The sequence below is a fragment of the Neopelma chrysocephalum genome, unplaced genomic scaffold (assembly GCF_003984885.1).
Source record: "Neopelma chrysocephalum unplaced genomic scaffold, ASM398488v2 Primary Assembly neopelma1_65, whole genome shotgun sequence".
In the NCBI taxonomy this organism is placed as follows: Eukaryota; Metazoa; Chordata; class Aves; order Passeriformes; family Pipridae; genus Neopelma; species Neopelma chrysocephalum.
Window position 1 is genome coordinate 803747 of NW_020897722.1, and position 20454 is coordinate 824200.

Here is a 20454-nt window from a genome sequence, read left to right on the forward strand (position 1 = left end):
CTCCTTCCTTGTAGTGTCCAAGCCATCTTCCCCACTCCTGATCCAGCAGCACTGAAGGATCGACGCATGGAGAACCTGGTGGCTTATGCCAGGAAAGTGGAAGGAGATATGTATGAGTCTGCTAATAGTAGGGTATGTTGCCTGAGTCCATTCAGTAGTTGTTAAAAAACTGTAGGATCACTAATCTTACAAGTGTAATGAAAACCACAGAGAATCATTTCACTGCTCCCTTGATGAGGAGAGTCATGTTTTCTGTCTCTGACAGTGTTTGTGTAGTCCCCAGACAGATGATTAATGTCACTCCGAGCTAATTCAGCTCCCTCAGCTCCATGAAAACTAGACAGCATCACATCCCAGCCTGACCTGCATTCCTCCTGATTGTGACTGATGTGCACAAAGCTGGAGCACAGCTTGCAGTTCCTGGTGTTCCCCTTACTGGCTTCCTCCCTTTTTGGAAGTCTGTGTGAACAGTAGTTTTAAAACTTCTTTAATGTTTCTTTACCATTGGAGGTTTTCTGTAGGGCCCAGTGCTGTTCCACTGCTTACCTTCTACCTGTGCTGCTGGAATTAGTTCTCCTCTACTCAGCAGCACCAAAAGTGATTTGGCAAAGACACAGGAAATCAGTTTGCTTGCCTTTGTCCTTGTGCATGGAAACAAGACAGAATTCCGGTTCTTGTTCATGATTTTCACTCTGTCTGCAAAGAGGTGCCAATTCCAATCTCTCCTACTGAGAGGGAGCAAACCCCTGATGATTGACAGGCTGAGGATATGACACTGTGGTGATTCTGCCCTAAAGGAACCATTCCCTGAAAGTTTTCCTTGGGAAAGACATCGTCAGTAGAGCCAGTAACAACAGCCAGTGATATCTGAGCAGATCAGAATCTTGAGATCCTTTCTTAAGTAAGGGAGGAGTATCTGAAGAGAGTAGTTAGTGGCATTTCAGGTGACAATTATTCAGTAAGACACTTCCTCTGCCTCTTTCAACCCATTTCCCAGAAGAGCTCAAGGTGGAAGGCAAGTTTTATTTCCTAGAGATAAATATACTGGCCATACTTGTAGTGCTGCTGCTGTGTCAGTGTTGGTCAGTGACCATGTTGTATCCTCCTTGTAGCTACTAAGAGGTTGTTTACAAGGAAGACTTGAGTGTGATCACCCTTGGTCACCCTGGCAGCTTTAGAGACCAATTTTAGGGAGAAGGAGGATTAATGGACATACATGGGAGTCTAAATACCTTCTCAGTAAGGATGAGCATAGTAAACTGCTGGTTATAAAATTAAATGTCTTCTGACAGAGAAACACCCAGAAGTGTCTCCTCTTCACCCCTCAAAACAGCTGTCAGAGCCTCATTGCCAGAAGTTGCTGTTATTGGAATTCATCTGATGTTTTTGGCTCCAAGCAGCAAACTTGGAAGAAGGGAGTAATTCAGAATTTACTGATGATGCCATGAGGAATTGCATCCTTCTTTTTGAGGAGCTTCTGTTCTACTTTGACATTGAAAACCATATTAGTAAGAGGCATCACTGCAAGCACTTTGACACTGTTCTAGTAGTGTGTGCTCCTTGTGAACCCAGCCTTTTCAGGAATCTTTGCAGTGGGAAAGTAGCACAATAATAAATTTACAAGTAGGAAGTTAGAGGTGAAGTGGCTTGAGCAGGAGGAGAGAAAGGGCTGTAGAGCTTTTGTACTGGACAGCAGAAAGTGTCTGCACTGACTTTTGAGACATTTGGAGGAAGGAAATTACCTAAAACCAAAGCTTTATATTGCATCACTGGACTTCCTTAACGAGGCTGCTGAGGAATACCTATCTCCTATTAAGTTTTCTGAAGTGAACTCAATCCTGCTGTCATAATAAATCATGGTTGTGATGAAAATTGAATAAAGACATAATGACTGTGGGACAAGAATCACTCAACCTGTACTCTGTGTAACACTGGATTTTGAGAGCACAGGTGACCCCGAAAAAGAAATGTGGTCTTGAGGGTTTATGGGGTTTTTTTGCCTTTAACAGGTGCATAATCTCGTGCACTTGGCAATTACTGACAAGCAAAATTGTCTACCTGGTGTGCACTGTGACTGTCGTATTGGATCTGTTGTTGTTGTTGTGGGTTGAGTAAAATGGATTTTTCATCTTCTGCAGATGTAGTGTTCAATTGTCTGTGCCTGTGGAATATTTTTTCAGTGAATTTCCTCCATTCCTTTGAGGTTTTCCTGGTTTTGTTTATCCTTTGCCATGATTGTTGATAGTCAGACTCTTTAGGAAAAGAGCAGTTCTTTTATGTAAAAATTGATCTGTTCTTAACATCTGTCTCCTGAAGTTTATTCAGTGTAACTGCGTGCTGGGAATATCTTTTTCTTTTGTCTGTGGATTAGTAAAAATGTTTATAATGAAAATAACATTTAGAAATCATTAACATTTAAAAACTAAACCCCAACTTCCTGGCTTTTGTCGAAGCAAGAGAGAACCTCCAGCCTTCTCCTTTGCTAATCTACTCAGAGTAGGTGTGAAGGATTAGCCATAAAGCAAGTGTGTTTTCTAGAATCTTTGTGTTTCCTTTTCTGCATTAAAGCAGTGATAATTCTGAAAAGAAATATTTCTTTTTCAAATAGATATTATAAACTAAAAACCAAGTGATGGCATTCAGGTAGTAAATGAGACTGAATGAGCTCTGCTACTGCTTCTTTACACTTGATGCTGAGCACTCTTTTTTTTATTTTTCCCCCTTATAGGATGAATACTATCATTTATTAGCAGAGAAAATCTATAAGATACAAAAGGAGCTGGAAGAGAAACGGAGGTCTCGTCTCCACAAACAAGGGATGTTGGGGAACCAACCAGCCTTACAGACCCCAGGGCCACAGCCCCCCGGGATCCCCCAGGTGGCTGCTGCCATGGGCCAGGCACAGCCCGTCAGGCCACCCAGTAAGTGTTGGTGGAGGTGCCTCTGCATTCCACGGGCTCTCCTGGTAATCTTCAGGTTGTATTTTAAGCTGGTTTTGCTGACCTTTCTTCTGTGGTGTTGCAGATGGGCCAATGTCCATGCCAACCGTGCCTATAAGTCGTATGCAGGTTTCTCAAGGTATTTATGTTTTCCTCTCTAATTGCAATTTGTGGGTTTAAAATAATTTTATGGCGGGGGAAAAGCTGATCTTATGTCAGGTTTTTTGGAGTTGGGATGGGGGAACTACAGGGTCTTGCTTTTTGCAGCATCATTCTTGTTGCTGTGTGCAGGAACTGCCTCAAGTGCAGTCTTAAGAACCAATGATATGTACCCAGCACTTTCCTGGGAGTTGGGAATTGATTCAGTCCTTCCAAAGAGGACAGTTCAAGCAAGAATACTGTGGATAATCTCATTTAAAATGCTGTAAAGGAGGAAGGATGTTGGCATTTTTTCATCAGTTAGTTAGCAAAAAATATACCTGTAGCTGGAAACACAGCACATGAATCCTAGAATGTTTGTAACTAATGATATCCTTTCTTGGTTTCTGATGCAAAGTGCATTAAAAAAGTTGTTCATAACTTGTTCATAGCACTTGCCATCATTGATTGAAGCTGCTGTGAGCTCATGGGTGGTTTTTTTCTGAAAAATATAAACCCATGAGTTCAAGGTGCTTCATCTTCCTTCTAAAAAGTGTCCCCAGTTATTTGATTTCGTGGTTCAGAGTTAGTACTGAGTCAAAACTTGTGTTGAAATGTCCTTGGGAAGTTAAATCCTTTTAAACTCATTTCAGTAGGAGAACAAGTTGATAGCAAATATAGCTCCGTAATTACACCTTTAGGCAAGTTTGAGTTTTTTGGAGGGGTTAAATGTTTTGTATAAAAAGCACAAACCCCTGTTTAAGAATTTTGCTGGGTTTTGTCCTGATTTGAGGCTTGGAGTTGCCTTCCTACATACAATATGTATTTTTATCATATTTACTTCAACCATTTCAGTGAGCCCTAAATAAGACATTGCTGTTTCAAAGCAAATGCCTGATTTTAAGAAACCATCCCAAGGTATTATTTATAAATAGCATTGTGTCTCTGCAGATCATCCACACTCTTCATCTTTTGCATTTAATATTTTTCTTTAGACATCCTAACTGGTGTTATTCTAAATACTTCTCACATCCTGATTTGTCTGTGAAGTCAAAGTAATTTGAACAAAGTTGAGAGACAAAGTGTAGGTCGGTCAAATTTCAGCCGTAATAATTTGTTAGTTAATTTTATAGTAGAATAAACATACACAAATTCTATGACTTGTTCCTAATGACTTGTTTTGGGGGTGCATTTGCAGGAATGAATCAGTTTAACCCCATGTCCATAGGGAATGTACAGATGCCACAAGCCCCCATGGGACCCCGGGCAGCGTCTCCGATGAACCACCCGGTGCAGATGAACAACATGGGCGCCGTCCCCGCGGTTCGTACCCTCCTTCTGCTCAGCACTGCTCCCCCTCAGCAGCCACTGCTCCCCTGAAAAGGCCACGTCACAGAGCAGGGCTGTAAATTGTAGGATAATTTCATGGAAAGGCTTTTATTGAGGCGTTTGTTTTTGGGTTTTACCTGTTCTAAAGAAGCCAACCAGGCCTTTAGAGACGTGCGTGCCAGAGGTGCAGTAATTCCCAGCTGTCTGTGGAAGAGCATCATTCTTTCAGAAGCTGGCTTTGCAGTATATACACCTTCTTTATTCCTCTGTGAAAACATGTTTTTTTCTTTAGAAAAACAAAAATATTTTCAGTTTCACTGGATTCTCTCTGTTGTCTCAGAGAACAAACACTCTCAGTAGAGTTTGGAATATTACCTATTTAAAAATAACTCCCTTGTGAATGCTGGGGAAAAAATGCTGAAGTTCTGTGCATATCCCCGCTTCCATTTGGTTTACTGAAGCCAATTTTCCTTTTATTTTTTGTCCTATCTTTTGGTTGATTACATTGAGGGTATTTTCCTTTGTCTTGCTCCATAATATGAAATGGTAATGAGTTCATTTGGGTGTTAATTTTCAGATGGCAATGTCTCCTTCCCGAATGCCTCAGCCACAGAACATGATGGGAGCTCATTCTAACAACATGATGGGTCAGGCTCCCACCCAGAACCAATTCCTGCCCCAGAATCAGTTCCCTGCATCCACTGGGACAATGAATGTGAACAATGTGGGCATGGGTCAGTCAACAGCTCAGGCTGGGGTGGCACAGGTAAGATGGATTTTCTAACTAGAGTTATTTACTCTTAATTATTTTGCTCTAATTTATTTAATATATTTGCTTATTTGTATTTCTGTATCCACTGTTCAGCACAGTCACCCCAACTTTGGGGGATCCTGGGTTACATCTGCCTTTTTCAGGAGCTCTTACATAACCCATCGACATCTGTTAATGGGGGCGCAACGCCCTGTAATTCCTGATTTAAATTCCTTAAAAATTTAAATTTAAATATAAATTCCTTAAAAATGCATGCTGATGAGATTTTTAGGGGGAATATCAGAAATTAATTTATGGGATGTTTAGGAACATATGTTTCCTCTCTGTGTGGACCCAAGTAGCTAACTTTAAATCCAGATTTATAATGAAGTGGTAAGGGAAGGTCTTGTAAAGTTTGTTTTAACCTTTCTGCTTCTGAAGAGAGGATGGTTGTTTTTTTCTTTTGACATTTTTCTGTTACATTAGTGGTCAGTGTTAGTAGCAGCTGTGCTTATGATGCCAAAGTGTGCTCTTCCACAGGGAAAGGCTTGTTGTTTAACTCAGAGTCCAAGTAATTTAGGCTGGTTGAGACCTCCAGAGTTCTCTAGTCCAGCCCTGTCCTCAAATGAGAGATGACTTAGAACAGGTTATGAAGGGCTCTGTCAAGTCAAGTTTGGAATATCTTCAGGGTGAGCATCTCCAGTTTCTTGGGCCCTGGCTCAGTTGTTCGACTGCTCTTGTGGTGAACATTATCTTCCTAATGCACTTAGTTCAATAATACTGACTGTGTACTGGCAATGTAGAAGTATGTTTTAAATTTGAAACTCACCTGCAGGAAATTGTTAACTGATTTGGATTTCTAAGAGTAACAGTTACATCTTGAGGATAGCATATTCTTATTTTATCACTGGTTATCTGATGCAATCTTCAGTAAAATGTACAGTTTGAAGGTCTAAGTACATCCAGAATATGTTATTTTATTGCTGCTCTGAAAAACAAATCCACAGTTTTCTGAAGCATCTGGAGCAGTCTAATTAAAAAGAAAACAAAAAAACCTTCTCTTAAGTCTTGCTCTGTGCAATGGGGCAGCATTAAATGTGTTGACCTGCCCTCTAAAGCAGAGCTGCTCCAGAGTCCTGGCCTAAAATGAGTATTTGCTCAAAACCATTTTGTGTCAAAGCCTGACCTTTGCCCAGCTAATGGCACGATTTAGAGGCTCTGTGCCTGTGGGTTTCTGTGTTACTGGGATGGAGATTCCCTCTGTATGCCAGAATTAATGCAGGACAAGCATGGCACATCTGGGTCTGGGAGAAAGGTCTTTGAGAGCTGATGAGAGCGATGACAAAAATCAGAGCACGGTTACTTGCAACAGCAGCATTTGTTTGTGGCTGGTCTCCTGGATAATATTCTGTCAGAGAAGGCTTCAGTGCTGTGATTTAAAGGCTAATGTGATTCCCAGGGTTTTGGGAGTCACACATGTGTAAGAGACTCTCTCTTCCTAGCAGGGGCAGGTTCCCAGTGCTGCTCTTCCTAACTCCATGAACATGCTGGGCCCGCAGGGGGGGCAGTTACCGTGTCCCCCGGTGACCCAGCCACCTCTACACCAGACCACGCCTCCCGTGTCCACCGCTGCCGGGATGCCACCCATCCAGCACCCCACGCCGGCGGGAATGACTCCTCCCCAGCCAGCAGCACCCACCCAGCCATCGACACCGGTCTCGTCCTCGGGACAAACTCCGACCCCGACGCCGGGTTCTGTTCCCAACGCGACCCAGACCCAAAGCACACCCACGGGGCAGACTGCGGCCCAGGCCCAGGTCACGCCGCAGCCCCAGACCCCAGTCCAGCCCCAGTCTGTGCCAACCCCACAGCCAGCCCAGCAGCAGCCAACCTCTGTGCAGGCACAGCCACCTGGCACTCCAGTAAGTACCAGCCGGTCCCATTTTCCTTGTGTAGTGACATTCCATGAGTCTCCCTGTGTGTAGCACCATAGAGCCCATAGTTGTCAATAGCAGCTTCTACTTTAGACCAGAGGGTTCATTAGAATGTGTAAAATGTGTGTGTTCAGATGTTCTCAGCGTTGTCTGAAGGAGGGGGGGATTGAATGGCTGAACTGCTCACAGTAAAATTGGCAGCAGTGTGCAGAAAGATGAGGTGTAACGGGCCTAATATTATATTTGGCCATAATCAGAATCTTTTCTGAGCCTGAGTTTTGCATAATTTTTTTTAAGATACAGTCAGGCAAATGCACGTTTCAAGGAATGTACAGTGTTTTACTGGGCAGGTGTTTTCTCTGTAAAAGAAGCCACTTTGGGGCAGAATTCTTCCTCGGCTTCTCCTCTGTAAAGCAGAGTTATTAAATGTGTGGTATCAAAACTTGGCTACAGTGACCTGTATCCATGTTCTGCACTGTTTTAGAATATCATCTCATGTCTCTTTTGTGCTGTTCATTTTTAGTAAAGGAAAATATTTCTATATATGCAGTGTCTTTCTTTTGTACTGTTTTTACAACAGCTATCCCAGGCAGCAGCTAGTATTGATAACAGGGTCCCCACCCCTGCCTCAGTTGCTAGTGCTGATACGAATTCCCAGCAACTAGGACCAGATGCACCAATGCTAGAAAGCAAATCAGAAGTTAAAACTGAAGAAACTGAGCCAGAGACTAGTGAGACACAAGTGGAAGCTAAGACTGAGGTAAATGAGATTCTCTACAGCTTAACTGAAAGCAGTGATAGATATAAAAGCACTTAATGATGTGTCTGAATCGGTGAGCTAAGGGGCGAGAGGAGGGTCGTTACTGAAAAGTAACTGTCCTGAGGAAAGCCATGGATGGAAAGTGCTTCAACAATCTCAGACTAATATTTTAATGGCTGAAGTTTGGGTTGTAGATGTAACAGTGCATCTCGTTGCATCCTTTCTTAAGGTGGAGGAGGATTTACAAGGATCTTCACAAATAAAAGAAGAAACAGATGGAACAGAGCTGAAACAGGAGCCAATGGAAATAGAGGAAAAGAAGCCTGAAATGAAAGTAGAAGTTAAAGAGGAGGAGGAGAGCAGCACTAATGGAACCACTTCCCAATCCACATCACCATCTCAGCCCCGCAAGAAAAGTACGTGTGTGAAAACTGAGTTTCCTTGTGTACTTTGGTTTCACTAACATTTGTTTTCCAACTCCTGCTGGAAGACCTGTTTTGCACTTGTGTTCCAGCACGTGGAACTCTGGGAGATCAGTACTCTGTAACTTAATTTTGAAAGTAGGATTATTCTAATGTTACATGAATCACAGGTGAGAAAAGCCTTGTGCTCTTGATCCCAGCAGTGTCTGCCCAGAAGGACCAAGGCAGTAAGGCAGGGATTGCTGGAGGAATTGAACACATAAATCCCTCCCTGTACATCTTGGTGCTCTTTCAAGGGAGTTCAGTGTAGATAAATGATTTCAGTAACAAGAATATCCACTGCTTTTATTTTCCTGATAGAGGCTGCCCACACTGCCTTCATACTGAGTTTTGTCAGTCACTTCTCTGAGAATTAAGCACCTGAACTCCTCTTCTGAACCTGGATTCCTCCTAGGCTGGACTGCTGCAATAGGCTTAAACTTTATTTTGAAGTTCTGTGCTTTCAGGACTTTAAAGTTTTCAATGTAATGCTCATCTGGAAGCTTTCTCCTCGGAAATAGCTCAGCAGTCTCTTAAGGTGCATAGATTGAGGTGTGACTGTATCTGTACTCAAGGAAACTTTATGGCATTACGGATTGTATAAATGATTGAGTGCCTTGGGTTAGTAAGAAATGAATGAATATGATTATTAAAACAGAAATAAAAGACTACACTTGCAGTACAGGCTTTGTGGGAGGCTGCAAGATTTAAGTTTTTGGACTCAAAACCCTTAGTAGTTCCAAGACCTCTGTCTTTTGGCATCTGCTTTTTTGAGATGGTGTCTTTTGTGGTTAGTTTTTAGTTTCTGACCAAAGGTAAGCTTTCAACGCGCTGCAGATGTCAAAAATCTAGATCTCCTGGATGTGCCTGGGGTTGCATTTGATGACTAAACATAATCTTTCTGTAATAAAGCACTATAGAGCACATTTTGCTGCAGATTGATATTTTCAGTTTGCAGCAGAGTGGGCCAGCAAACGAGAGCTCACTGCAGAACCAACTGGCAGAGCCTGTTCTGACCAAAATGTAACACAGGGAGTGGAAAGCTTATTAGCATTTATGAACCAGTGATATTCCCAGTGGAAGGAATCACTGCTTCCTGTTAGGAATGCACTTGCAATAAATGGAGGAGAGCAGCTCGAGGAAGGTTCTCGCAGAATCAGTTGGTGGAAGCTGCCCTGGGTTACTACATATTCCAATACCTCCTTTAGTAACACAGTTTTCCCTTGGAAGTGTTGTCACTAAGTAACTGTGGAGTGTAATGCATGTGCAGCGTGGGCAGGGACAGCCAGAGACACGAGTTTAAGTGGTGACATTTTCTCACCGAGGAGTTTGCTCGACTTTAACCCAGCCTTGGTATTAAAATGCTGAATGAACCACGAGGTGCTGGAGGGTAAACACTGCAAAGTGTGCTCAGGGGTCATGAGGTGTTTTAAAACTACTGGAGAGGCTGACCAGGAGTTCTCATGGGTTACAAAAGTATTGGGAACTTCTTCCTTCCCATGCAGCAGACTCCTGAGGTGCATCCCACAGCACCTGGGATGTAGCAGAAGTGCCATGGAATGTATGTTATAACTTAGCAAGTCACAGCCTTGTTTGGCTTTATTTCTGCAAATCTAAGAAAGGTGATTCCTTTGCCTCTTCCCTTGCAGGCTCAAAAAACTTGGCATAATGTTCATTTGGGCAACTCCTCTCTCCTTGTAGGTGACTTCTTTAGTTTGACCTTGGAGATGAGTTTTACTGGTTTCTTCCCTTCTTTGTAAGGGAACAATACTGCAAAACCTGCAAGGGCTTGGGTTTGGGGGTTATTCAGGTGTATTGTCCTAATAATTTTGAAGGTGGCTAATCTTCCTTTAGGAATTTTCCCCTTAGTAATCATGAGAAGGCTTACCTCTGTTTGAAACAAGTTAAAAATTTAAGAAAGTAAAAAAGGTAGCATTGTACTTTCCTTTGGCAGATAATACGTCATCATGAGTCAGGCAAAGATCCCATTTTCTTTTTACCACCCACGTATCCAAGACAAAATGGGATAACTGGGTGCCAGCTCCTTACAAAGGTCTTCTATCTAATGGAGGAGCATTTCATTTTGGAAAAAGGAGAGAGGGCAGAACAAAACTTGCTTGTAAAATCAGCGAATAGGGAGATCCTATGATCAAATGTGCTGGTATTAGTCATATTCCTTAGAGGCAGAGCAGCTAAAGATGAAGGCAACTTTTCTTTACGTTTTTAGGTAAAGTAATAAATTGAAATGATAACTGGATTTTGGTTTTGATTTTCTTCGAACTTCAAAATGAAAGTAGGTTATAAACTTCATCAGCAAAAGTAATTAGGCTTTAAGGAACTTGGCAAAAGTCATGCTGTGTTTCTGTAGTTTGGGTTTAAATTAAGATTTGATTTATTTTGAAAGATACTGTAGCTTCGAGGTGTGTTATTATAAGAGAAAGTTCTAAAAGCAATGTCAAGCAGGTAGCCAGAAGGTTCTTTTTGACCTTTAAATTTCATGAAATGAAATAATTCAGATTGTCACGTTATGAACTACCTGAATCAGAGCAGTTAGAGAATACTGTTCCTCATTAATGGAATTTAGTGTTTCCTTCTGTTCTCGAGAATCCCAGAATATAATTTAATAGTTGTTTATAAAATGTTGAGAGTCTATAGTAGGGTTCCTTGCATAAGAAAGTGCCTGTGGATATGGTATTGATAAGTATGGAAAAGAGTCACCATTTTATTGGGACTGAGACCGTGGAACAACTGAAATGATCATACAACCAATGTAGTCGTGTCAGCTCAATTTCTTGTCGCGCTTTATTTTTGTGTGTACTTTTTAAAATCATAGATTACGAACTAGGTGTCCCAAAAAGCAATTTATATCTTACCAAAATACCATTTGAGTGAGAAAAGCAATGATTGTAACTCGGAGGGGTCGCTGAACCCTGTGGATTGAAGTGCTTTTGAGAGGCCTAATTGCTCCATTTTATTGGTGTTGTTCACATTTCATCCAGGTAGATAAATATTAGATGCCATCCTCCTTTCCTTAGTTGTCTTTTTTTCTCAATAATAGGCATTCTTCCCTATGTAAAGTCACGTTCCTAAGGAAATAAATGTAATTACACTGCTGAGATGTTCAAAGAGCTCTCCAAGTTATCATTATTTTTCAGAAAATGTATTGCCTTTTTTTTTGTCCTTGTCATCCACTACTGAAAGAACTGTGGCTGTTGCCATGTCACTGTTGCCAAGTGGTGCCACAGAAATCTGGAAGTATTAACAATTTCAAAATCAATTAACGATCCATCAGACCAGGACTGTTTGCACACTGTGGCCAGAAAAATTCCTGTGCCAGCTCTCAGGACATCTGGTCACTCTCTATAAAGCTGGCTCTTCATCCCTGTCCACTGCAGTGGGTTTTGCTGGAAGAATCTTGGCTTGGAAACAGCGAACAAGGTTAGAAGGGAGGGAGAGAAAAATATGCTCAGTCTCTTCTCTGAAGAGAAAAGGTTCATCCATGTTGAAACAATTGATTTAACTTGATTCTGCATAAGTTTTGAGGGGGTTTTTTATGTTCTAGAGAGTATGTATCATCATGGGCTAGAGTTGTCCTCATCCCCTTGTTGTGGGATTAACACCTGCTGTGATGGGAGTCAATAGAAAAGCTGTGTGCTTGCCTCTTGATTGTGAGGTTTTGCCTCTGATCAGGAAATACCTCTTCAGAGTTCTGTGTTAACATAGTTCTTTACTTTTCTTAGAGGAGTCAAGAGGTTAGGAAATGTGGAAAGCAATTTTCTGACCTTTCTGACTCTCATTTGCAGTTTTCAAGCCCGAGGAGCTGCGCCAGGCTCTCATGCCCACCCTTGAAGCGTTGTACAGGCAGGACCCAGAGTCTCTACCTTTCAGACAGCCTGTGGATCCCCAGCTTTTAGGGATTCCGGTGAGTTGGCATGAAAAAAACCTACAAAATACTCTTCTGGTTTGTCTTTGCCCATTTCAACATTTATTTTTCACGCTCAGCACGCCGCGAGCGGTCGACGTCCTAAAAATGACGCGGGTTTTTTTGTGTCTTTGAAGGACTATTTCGACATCGTGAAGAACCCCATGGATCTTTCCACCATCAAACGTAAGCTGGACACGGGGCAGTACCAGGAGCCCTGGCAGTACGTGGACGACGTGTGGCTGATGTTCAACAACGCGTGGCTGTACAATCGCAAGACTTCCCGGGTCTACAAGTTTTGCACTAAACTGGCGGAGGTGTTTGAGCAGGAGATCGATCCCGTCATGCAATCACTCGGCTACTGCTGTGGGCGCAAGGTGGGTACATTCTGTATGCTCTGTGTTCTTCCCAAGAGCTCAGCTGGATTGGTCAGACAGAACTTTAGCTTTGCACACTCTTTTCTCAAAACCAGAAGTGTCGCTAGAAGTTTGGCTTTGTTACAAGCGTGTTGAGAGCTAAAGAAGGTCAATAGCATCCTTCTCTCTGCTCTTGTGTTGATATTGTTGTGTTTTGCACCCTCAGAGGACAACTGTCTTGGTCATAAGCAATGTTAGAATACTTCCCTTCTTTCTCATGCCCATTGCAGCAGGTTGGAGGGTCAGCTTTTAGAGTTAATGATTGTCATCAAATTGAGAGGGCCGTGCTAATATATTTACAATAGCTCAGAAAAGCGTGATAAACTTGACAATCTGATACCCATAAGCATCAGGTTTGCATAATAGATCCTTGCTGAACAAAAGATCCCATTGTAAAGCTGCTTTTCTCCCTTGTTTTGCAGTATGAGTTCTCTCCACAGACCTTGTGCTGCTATGGGAAGCAATTGTGCACCATTCCCCGGGACGCTGCCTACTACAGTTACCAGAATAGGTAAGTCCTTGAATTCAGGTTTTTTTCCTTATTCAGGAAGTGAGATCTCCTTTGACTTCCCTGCACGTGTAGAGGAGGAGGAGGTTTATTAATTTTTGCTTTTCTTTGTCAGCTAAGTCAGGGAAAATTTATTTTCTTTACCTTTCCACGCTGTCCTTTTGCAGGTGACTCTTGACTTTCCTGCAGTTTGGTACACACTGTGCTTTAGTGCTTGCTGTTAGTTAGGCTGCCCCATGCACTGCCTGAGTGCAGGGGAAGTTGTCCATGTTTTCCATACAAAGAGGAGCAGGGCTTGCTGGAGGGAGAGGCACTGGGAAATCCTCTTACCTTGTTCTGGGAGAATTGTGAAAATATGCAGGTTTGTTTTCAAATTAGTGCCAGAATTTGCCAAGTAAAGGGTACAGTGATTAATTGCCAGACTTACATTCTCCCTTCCTAGCCAGTGCTTAATTCTATTTAAATTAACTTGGAAATAGCGTTTAAAACTACCCAGAGACTCCATGAGAAGCTGTGAAAATTATAGTTTCTCTTAATCTTTAATTAATATTAGGACTTGGTGTTTGTATGATTATTAAACAATAGTTAGATTATAATACTAATTTTCTATTTAATGCTTAAGTCTCCAGTGTTATAATAACAAAGCAAACTCAAAATTTGGCTTTTGTTTTGGGTTCTTAGATGGTACCTCACAAAAAAAAAAAATGCAGAATATAAATGGGCTAAGACACAAGCTTTGTTTTAAACAAGGAAAAGGAAGTTGTGAACTGCTTTCCAGAGGCTTGGCAGCCTCTAAGCCTTGCCAGTTGTGAGGTGCACGGGGCTGTTGTCTGAGTGAAGTTAAAGAACCAATTCAGACATTGAGCATTTCATCTTTTAGGGCCACCCCTACTCACCAAACAGGCTCTGAGGTGGTTTAAGCCTGTCTGGCACCACCACACTGAAATGTGGCAGGTGAAAATGTGTGTCCCACCTCGTGTGTTGGGTGGCCTTGGAGAGGCAGAAAGTATTGACAGGGAGGAATGAATTCATGACCTCTCATTAAAAGGTTTTACACAGCCACTGTGGACTCTGAAAAAAGTCAGGCTGAAGAGAAATAAAGCCATTAAAGTGCATTTAAAAAGACAGTACTTCATCACTGGAATCAGGGAAAAATAACCCCTAAATACCATCACTGTAGGTAGAATTGGAATTACTTTTCATGTTATGCACCCAGATAGTTCTGCATCTGAAAAGAACAGTAACTTCAAAATTAATTGAAGAAGGGCTCATTTTTCTTTCAGTTATCCTTCCCTGTTTAAATTTATGTTAAATCATTTGGGTTATTCCATGGAAGGCAAGAAGCCCAGGGTTGGTGGGGCAGTGGGTTCCTCTGCACTGGGTGTTGCAATATTTCAGTTTTCTGCCCATTATAACTGTGAGAGTCCCTTTAAGTTGTAGGTTTCTGTTCATCCAGATGTCTTGAGAAAGGGTTGGGGGTTTGGGGTGGGTTTGAGTTCAGGGGGAATGTGAAGCTTTCTGTTTCAGGCCAACTAAATTGAGTGATAAATGGGGCTTTTAAAGAAAGCATTTCTGAAGATTTATCACCATATTTTTAAGTGTGCATTTGGACTGTCAGATCATAGAAAGCCCTTGTTCATCAGCTGTGTTGCTATAAAACAGTCACATTTTCTGTGACAGCGATCTTTAAATTTTAGGTGTTCTTAAAGACGTAGAAAATAAGTGAAAAACAAATTCTGTGCTTCCAGCAGATCTTTAATTGGTCAAATGCTCTAGAATTTTCTGTGTACAGAACAGGCAAAATTGAATGCATCTAAAGTCCAGCAAATCACATAACTAAATTACAACTAAGAATATTTAGGCACCATTGAATTAAAATGAACTCTGGCACTACAGTTCAGTGATTAAAAGTTAATTATTTGGTATGGAACTGTTTAGATTCCCTAATAAGGCAGAAATTTAACTTAAAGTGTTCAGAAAATGTGCTTCATATGTGAATACCCAGTTGAGAAAACTGATTGGTGTTTTATACAGTTATTAATTTAGAATTTCCTTTGAATACACTCAATTACAGTTGGCAATTCTCCTGTTAATGCAGAAATTGAGCATTTTCTGGACTTTGGTATTGAACCATAATGTTGCTCTTTGATAAACAGGAGTCAGTCACCTGAACAGTCTGCATTTGAAAAGCTTTTCATGTTTGATGTGTTGCAATAAATACGTTCTTTGGGTTTTCTATGGGTGTTGTAACTAGAATATTGTATGTTTTCTATGGGTTTTACTGAATATTTGTGGGGGCAAGCAAAAGGCAGGTCTTTGTTTCTGAGGGTCCATATCCATAATCAATTATAGCTATTGCTTCACCATGGTTATTTTATGGACAAATGTTCATGATCTTTCGGTGATTCATTTTCACTGTACTTCAGTTTTTATTTCCTCATTTTAATATCATGGGTTAAGGCTTGGAGTGCTTTGAAAGCCCATAAATTATTCTGAAAATGGATCAGAATTAACCTTTTCTGGGATTGTTTAACTGCAGCAAAGTATTAATAGGTGCCTTGACCATGGATTTTCCTGGCTACAAGCTCCTGTGTTTGGGTCCTCCTGAGTTTCAGTCCTTCCCAATCTGACTCTTATAATGATGAGTAATCATGTCAATAAGGAAAATAATTAGTGGGAGGGTTTAATTAAAAAAAATTTAAAGAAGCACATTCTAGGGAAAAAAAAGGACATGGACAACGTGTAAAAGGATATAAAATTCTGAACCTCTTATATTTGAGTTGTAAAAAAAGAAGTACATGTTTTGGTATCAGTTTAGGAGTGTGGAGTGAGGGGCAGGGTCGGTCAGTGGAAATGAGATGTGCAGTGTCAGTCCCCACTCCTGAAACTCTCCTGTGGTGTTCCTCTTTAATAACCACATTATATTTATCATTCCAAGTGATTACAAATTATTGGAATACATTTACTTTTTTCCTGCCCTTGCTGTGCTGCATTCTCAGCCCCAAAAGCCTGGTTTTCTTGGGAGGGCGATGTGTTTAATCCCAGTGGGGCTGACCCAAGAGGAGTTGTGTGCAGTTTAACTGGTGGTGGGCTGGGAATCCACCCTCGGGACAGGGAGTGGTTGCTATCAAAGAGCAGCTGCCCCGTGTGGAAATGTCACTGTGGGTTCTGTTAACCAGAATAAAACACCCCTCGGAGCTGGTCCCACACTACGGGCAGGACTCCGTTGCTCTGCTGCAGTTCAGTGGCTCTGGGCTGGCAGAGCAGCTCCTTATCCAGAGCCAGCTGGCAGAGCTTGGAAAAGTTTTCTGGCTCTGTAAATTGTGCTGTGGTAACTCGGAGCTGGCTCCAGCCCGGGGAGGGCACGGAGAGCTCTGCCGGAGGAGCCGCTGCCGCTCAGCACGGCCAGTGTGTGTCCAGGAGGAAATTCTGATCCATCCATTCCAATAAGTGCCTGTAAATGCCTTCTGTTGTCTGCAGGAAAGCACAGCCTTGGAGCTGTCACCGGGATTGCAGTAGTTTAGGTGTGTTGGCAGGGGCAGAGCTGCCACACTGATCAGTCTCCATCCCTTCAGTTGTTGGTTCATTGTGACACTGAGTCTCGTTCGATGCCTTTTGCGCTCCCCATCCCCACAGTCGGTGTTTGAGTTCTGAACCTGCGTCGTACTGTGCTGCCATCGCTGCTTAAACTCTCTCACTCTCGATCCTCCATAAAGCTCCTTTATTTTGATGATCCTTTGTGGCCTTCCCGCATTTTACAGCTGTGGCCTCTCTGTTGCCTTTGTTCATGTGTGAATTCATATCCTTTCCAAACATTTAGCTTCCTTTTTTTATTTATTTTTTTTTATTTTTTTATGACCCCGACAACTTTGGTTCCAGTTCATCTGAAACAAACAAACAAAACCACCAAAAAAACCCCCCAAAAATCCATGTAACCTTGATTTTATTTTATTTTTTTCAAATGCAGATTGTATTTTCATAGAGTTGTATTCCAGTTTACTCAGCTTGGTTTGGTAAACTGCAGAATTGGTTTTGCTGAGTATGACTTGGATTGGCTCTTGGTCTGGTGACCAAAAATTGTACCTGCCTCATATTCAATTTTTAAAGCTTAATTAATTCCACATCCTTAATGTACCTGATAAATATATTGTATGTATGTACAATATTTCATGTTGTTCACATATATACATATATTGTATATAGAGAGAGATAAAATGGCTGGAAACTCTGACCCATAATTGCATTTCTGTTAAATGTTTGTCTAGAGTATGGATTTGGTTTCATTTATATTAAAGACTATTAGCTGAGCAATTGGTCACATTTAATCTTATACTCAAATTTTGAATTTAATATTTTTATAACATTTAATCTTACAGTCAAATTTTCAATTTAATATTTTTATAGGGGTTTTTTTGACAATACCGAGTGTTTCTGCTTTTGCAGTTCTGACTCACAATCAGTAAATGCTTTCAACATGTTTCCTAATTATTTAAATCCATAATAAACATGTTCCTAAAGCTTTTTGACAGGCTGTTTTTCACCCGAAGCAAACTCGATCAGTCGCAAGCCTGGAATCAAAGAGCATTTTTTTTCTTCCTAAGCAATGCAAATCAAATCCAAATTCTTAAATTTGAAGCCTATACAAAAGTAGCTCTTGGTGGCTACTCCATTAATCCTCCCCAAATTTTGAATTTGACGCCCGACGACTTGTTAGCGATGTATGAAATGAGACCGAATGCTAATCTGTGCTTTGCCTTGGCTTTCTGCTCTGTGTTGTCTTGGTGTTTGCGTCTTACCTCTTACGTCTGTGCTGTTTGTTCCCTCCCCTGTTCTCTAATCCTGCCCTCCCCTCCCTCTGTTCCTCCTCATTGTCCACACTGACCCATCAATCAACCAACAACGTCCCCCCTTCCGTCGTGGTCGTGCTGATCTGCCCTGCCCTGGTTGGTGGCTCCGTGCTTGGGTGGCTGTGTTTGTGCTGGACCAGCTCACCCAAATATGGCCTTCTTGCTGACAGGTATCACTTCTGTGAGAAGTGTTTCACTGAAATCCAGGGGGAGAATGTCACCCTGGGTGATGACCCTTCCCAGCCTCAAACGTAAGTCCTTCCTTTCCTCTGCATGCTGCCTCTTGGAATGGGAGGGGTGGTGTTTGCCCTGGGTTGGGAGTAAAACCCAAACCCCTTTGGTGGTGTTTTTGGGGGGAAGTGCCTTATTCTTTCCTAGCAGGAGATTTTACAGTGCCAGGATTAACAGCTGTCACTGTGTTGGGGCTGTAGGGCTGCCCAGCAGTGCCCAGTTGAGCTGCCCATTCCAGGGGGTAGCAGACCCCAGATAATGTGCTTGGAGGGGGGCAATGGGGACTGTGTCAATAAATGTCACTAAGCCATCACCTTCTAATGAAAGACTTCATCTGATTCTGGTGTCTCACCTTTTGAAGTGCAGCCTATATTTATAAGACCAATGGCTTGCCTTTAACCTGGCCAGAAAAATCACATTTGAGGAATACAAGCTACTGTTTTACTGACAATAGCTTCCCTTGTCCTTTTTTGAATTTAAATTTATCTGGGTGCTTGGGTGTCTCTTATTTTACATTTAATTTATGCAGCAAGTAAAATGAGAAAAATATTTTCTGTAGCTTAAGCTAAAATGAACTGAATTGCTCTGACTAGAAAATAAATACTGAGGTGCTTTCTTCAGACTTGAGGTTTGCTGCAATTCAGCAAAAAATTATATTGTCTCAGCCTCTGATATAAAAGTGCTACTGAGTTTTCATGTTAACTCTTTGTCTCTAGAACCATCTCTAAGGATCAGTTTGAAAAGAAGAAAAACGATACCCTAGATCCAGAGCCGTAAGTACCCAGCTGTTGGTTTTCCTGAGATAATCCCATCACTTCCACTTGTCCTTTAGCCAGAAATGGGGCAGAGAGTAAAGAACTCTTCCTTTCCCCCATCTCTGCCCAAACAGGCTGCAGAATCTTTCCCTAAAGTTTATGGCACCACATCCAAAGCTGATGTCTGACTTTGATTCCCAGAAGGGAATATGAGCCTGTTCCTCAGGCAGTTCCTAGCTCTGTTATATGGGTGATCCCAGGAATCAGCCAGGCTCTGCACAGGGCTGGGAATGGCCCTCTCTCACACAGAGCCTTTCACACCCAGCCCTGCATTCCTGGGGCACTTCTGCTTTTTCCTCTTGTGGTTCTAAACCACATTTTTCTCTTCACTGAGTGCTCAGCCCACCAAAAGGACCACCCTGCTCCCTCACGTGTGCTACCCCTGGGAGGCTGAGAGAAAGCCCAGCTGAACTTCCTTTAGGAGCTTGTGCTGCTTTTCCTACAGCCCTTAACTGGCTGCAAAGAGATTTTATCTTACTGTTACTATATTGTCTGGCAGTTTGATACCCAGTACATTTTGATTCCTAATCTTATCTTTGCAAATACTAAATAGAGCTCCTCCCCAGGCCTGTAAAGGTGGACTGGGATAGACCCCAGTGTATTTGGCTTCATAACCAATCCTGCAGCCTGGTCTGGGAAAACCTCTAACAGTTTTCCCATCCAAAAAAAGATTGTGACCAGAAAAAAAGAAGATTACAGCAGAGACATGCAGGCAAAGACAAGTTAATACGTGTTTTCTTGGCAGGGTGATTCATGACTGACTAGTTTTTACGTTTACAGTAAGTTGAGCAACCATTTAATCAGTTTGTGGTTGTTGCAACAATTGGAAGTTAAATCTGTGGAGCTATTGTTGAGCAGGATTCTGTGAAGCTGGGAAGACTCAGGACTATGCTTAGAAAAGAATAAAAAAGATCCAGAAAAAGTTGGCAATGACAGCCCATTTCAGATTTTTAAACCAGAACACCTTGTTATATATATATATATGTATGTATGTAATTCACTCATGGATTGATAGATGTGGATCTGAATCTATTTTGAGTATTTTTTAAACTGACACACAAATTGGGCCTGTTGAAGTTGGTTCAGATCTTACCAGAGGATTGGCAAATCCTTCTTTCTTGGTGAATTCTGGAAAATTACTTGCCTAACACCAGAAGTGATTGGCTGCTGTTTTTTCTCCTCAGGTTTGTTGACTGCAAAGAATGTGGTCGGAAGATGCACCAGATCTGTGTGTTACATTATGATATTATTTGGCCTTCAGGGTAAGAGATGTTTGTTAGTTTTTTTTACCCCTTGTATAATAACGTCGATGTAGTTTATATAATAAAGACTTTCTGCCTTGTTCTTCGATATGTGGCCACTACCTTTGCCTTCTAGGAACTGAGTACAGAAGGACAAAGTGT

The 20454-nt window shown here is 41.8% G+C and overlaps 1 protein-coding gene across 7 annotated transcripts in view; it reads left to right on the top strand.

Moving 5' to 3' along the window:
* CREBBP (CREB binding protein) overlaps positions 1–20454 on the top strand; it is a 95511-nt gene that overhangs the window by 57328 nt on the left and 17729 nt on the right. For 2 of the 7 annotated variants that reach the window (XM_027683940.1, XM_027683946.1), the window contains 14 exons: positions 15–132; positions 2729–2921; positions 3025–3078; positions 4276–4400; positions 4984–5172; positions 6660–7079; positions 7672–7851; positions 8081–8267; positions 12116–12234; positions 12372–12611; positions 13073–13161; positions 18146–18256; positions 18953–19009; positions 20236–20313. In XM_027683940.1, coding sequence (XP_027539741.1) covers positions 15–132; positions 2729–2921; positions 3025–3078; positions 4276–4400; positions 4984–5172; positions 6660–7079; positions 7672–7851; positions 8081–8267; positions 12116–12234; positions 12372–12611; positions 13073–13161; positions 18146–18256; positions 18953–19009; positions 20236–20313 — 2160 coding nt within the window. The remainder of the gene's footprint in view (positions 1–14; positions 133–2728; positions 2922–3024; positions 3079–4275; positions 4401–4983; positions 5173–6659; positions 7080–7671; positions 7852–8080; positions 8268–12115; positions 12235–12371; positions 12612–13072; positions 13162–18145; positions 18257–18952; positions 19010–20235; positions 20314–20454) is intronic. The other 5 variants (XM_027683941.1, XM_027683945.1, XM_027683943.1 and 2 more) reach the window with 5 other exon arrangements.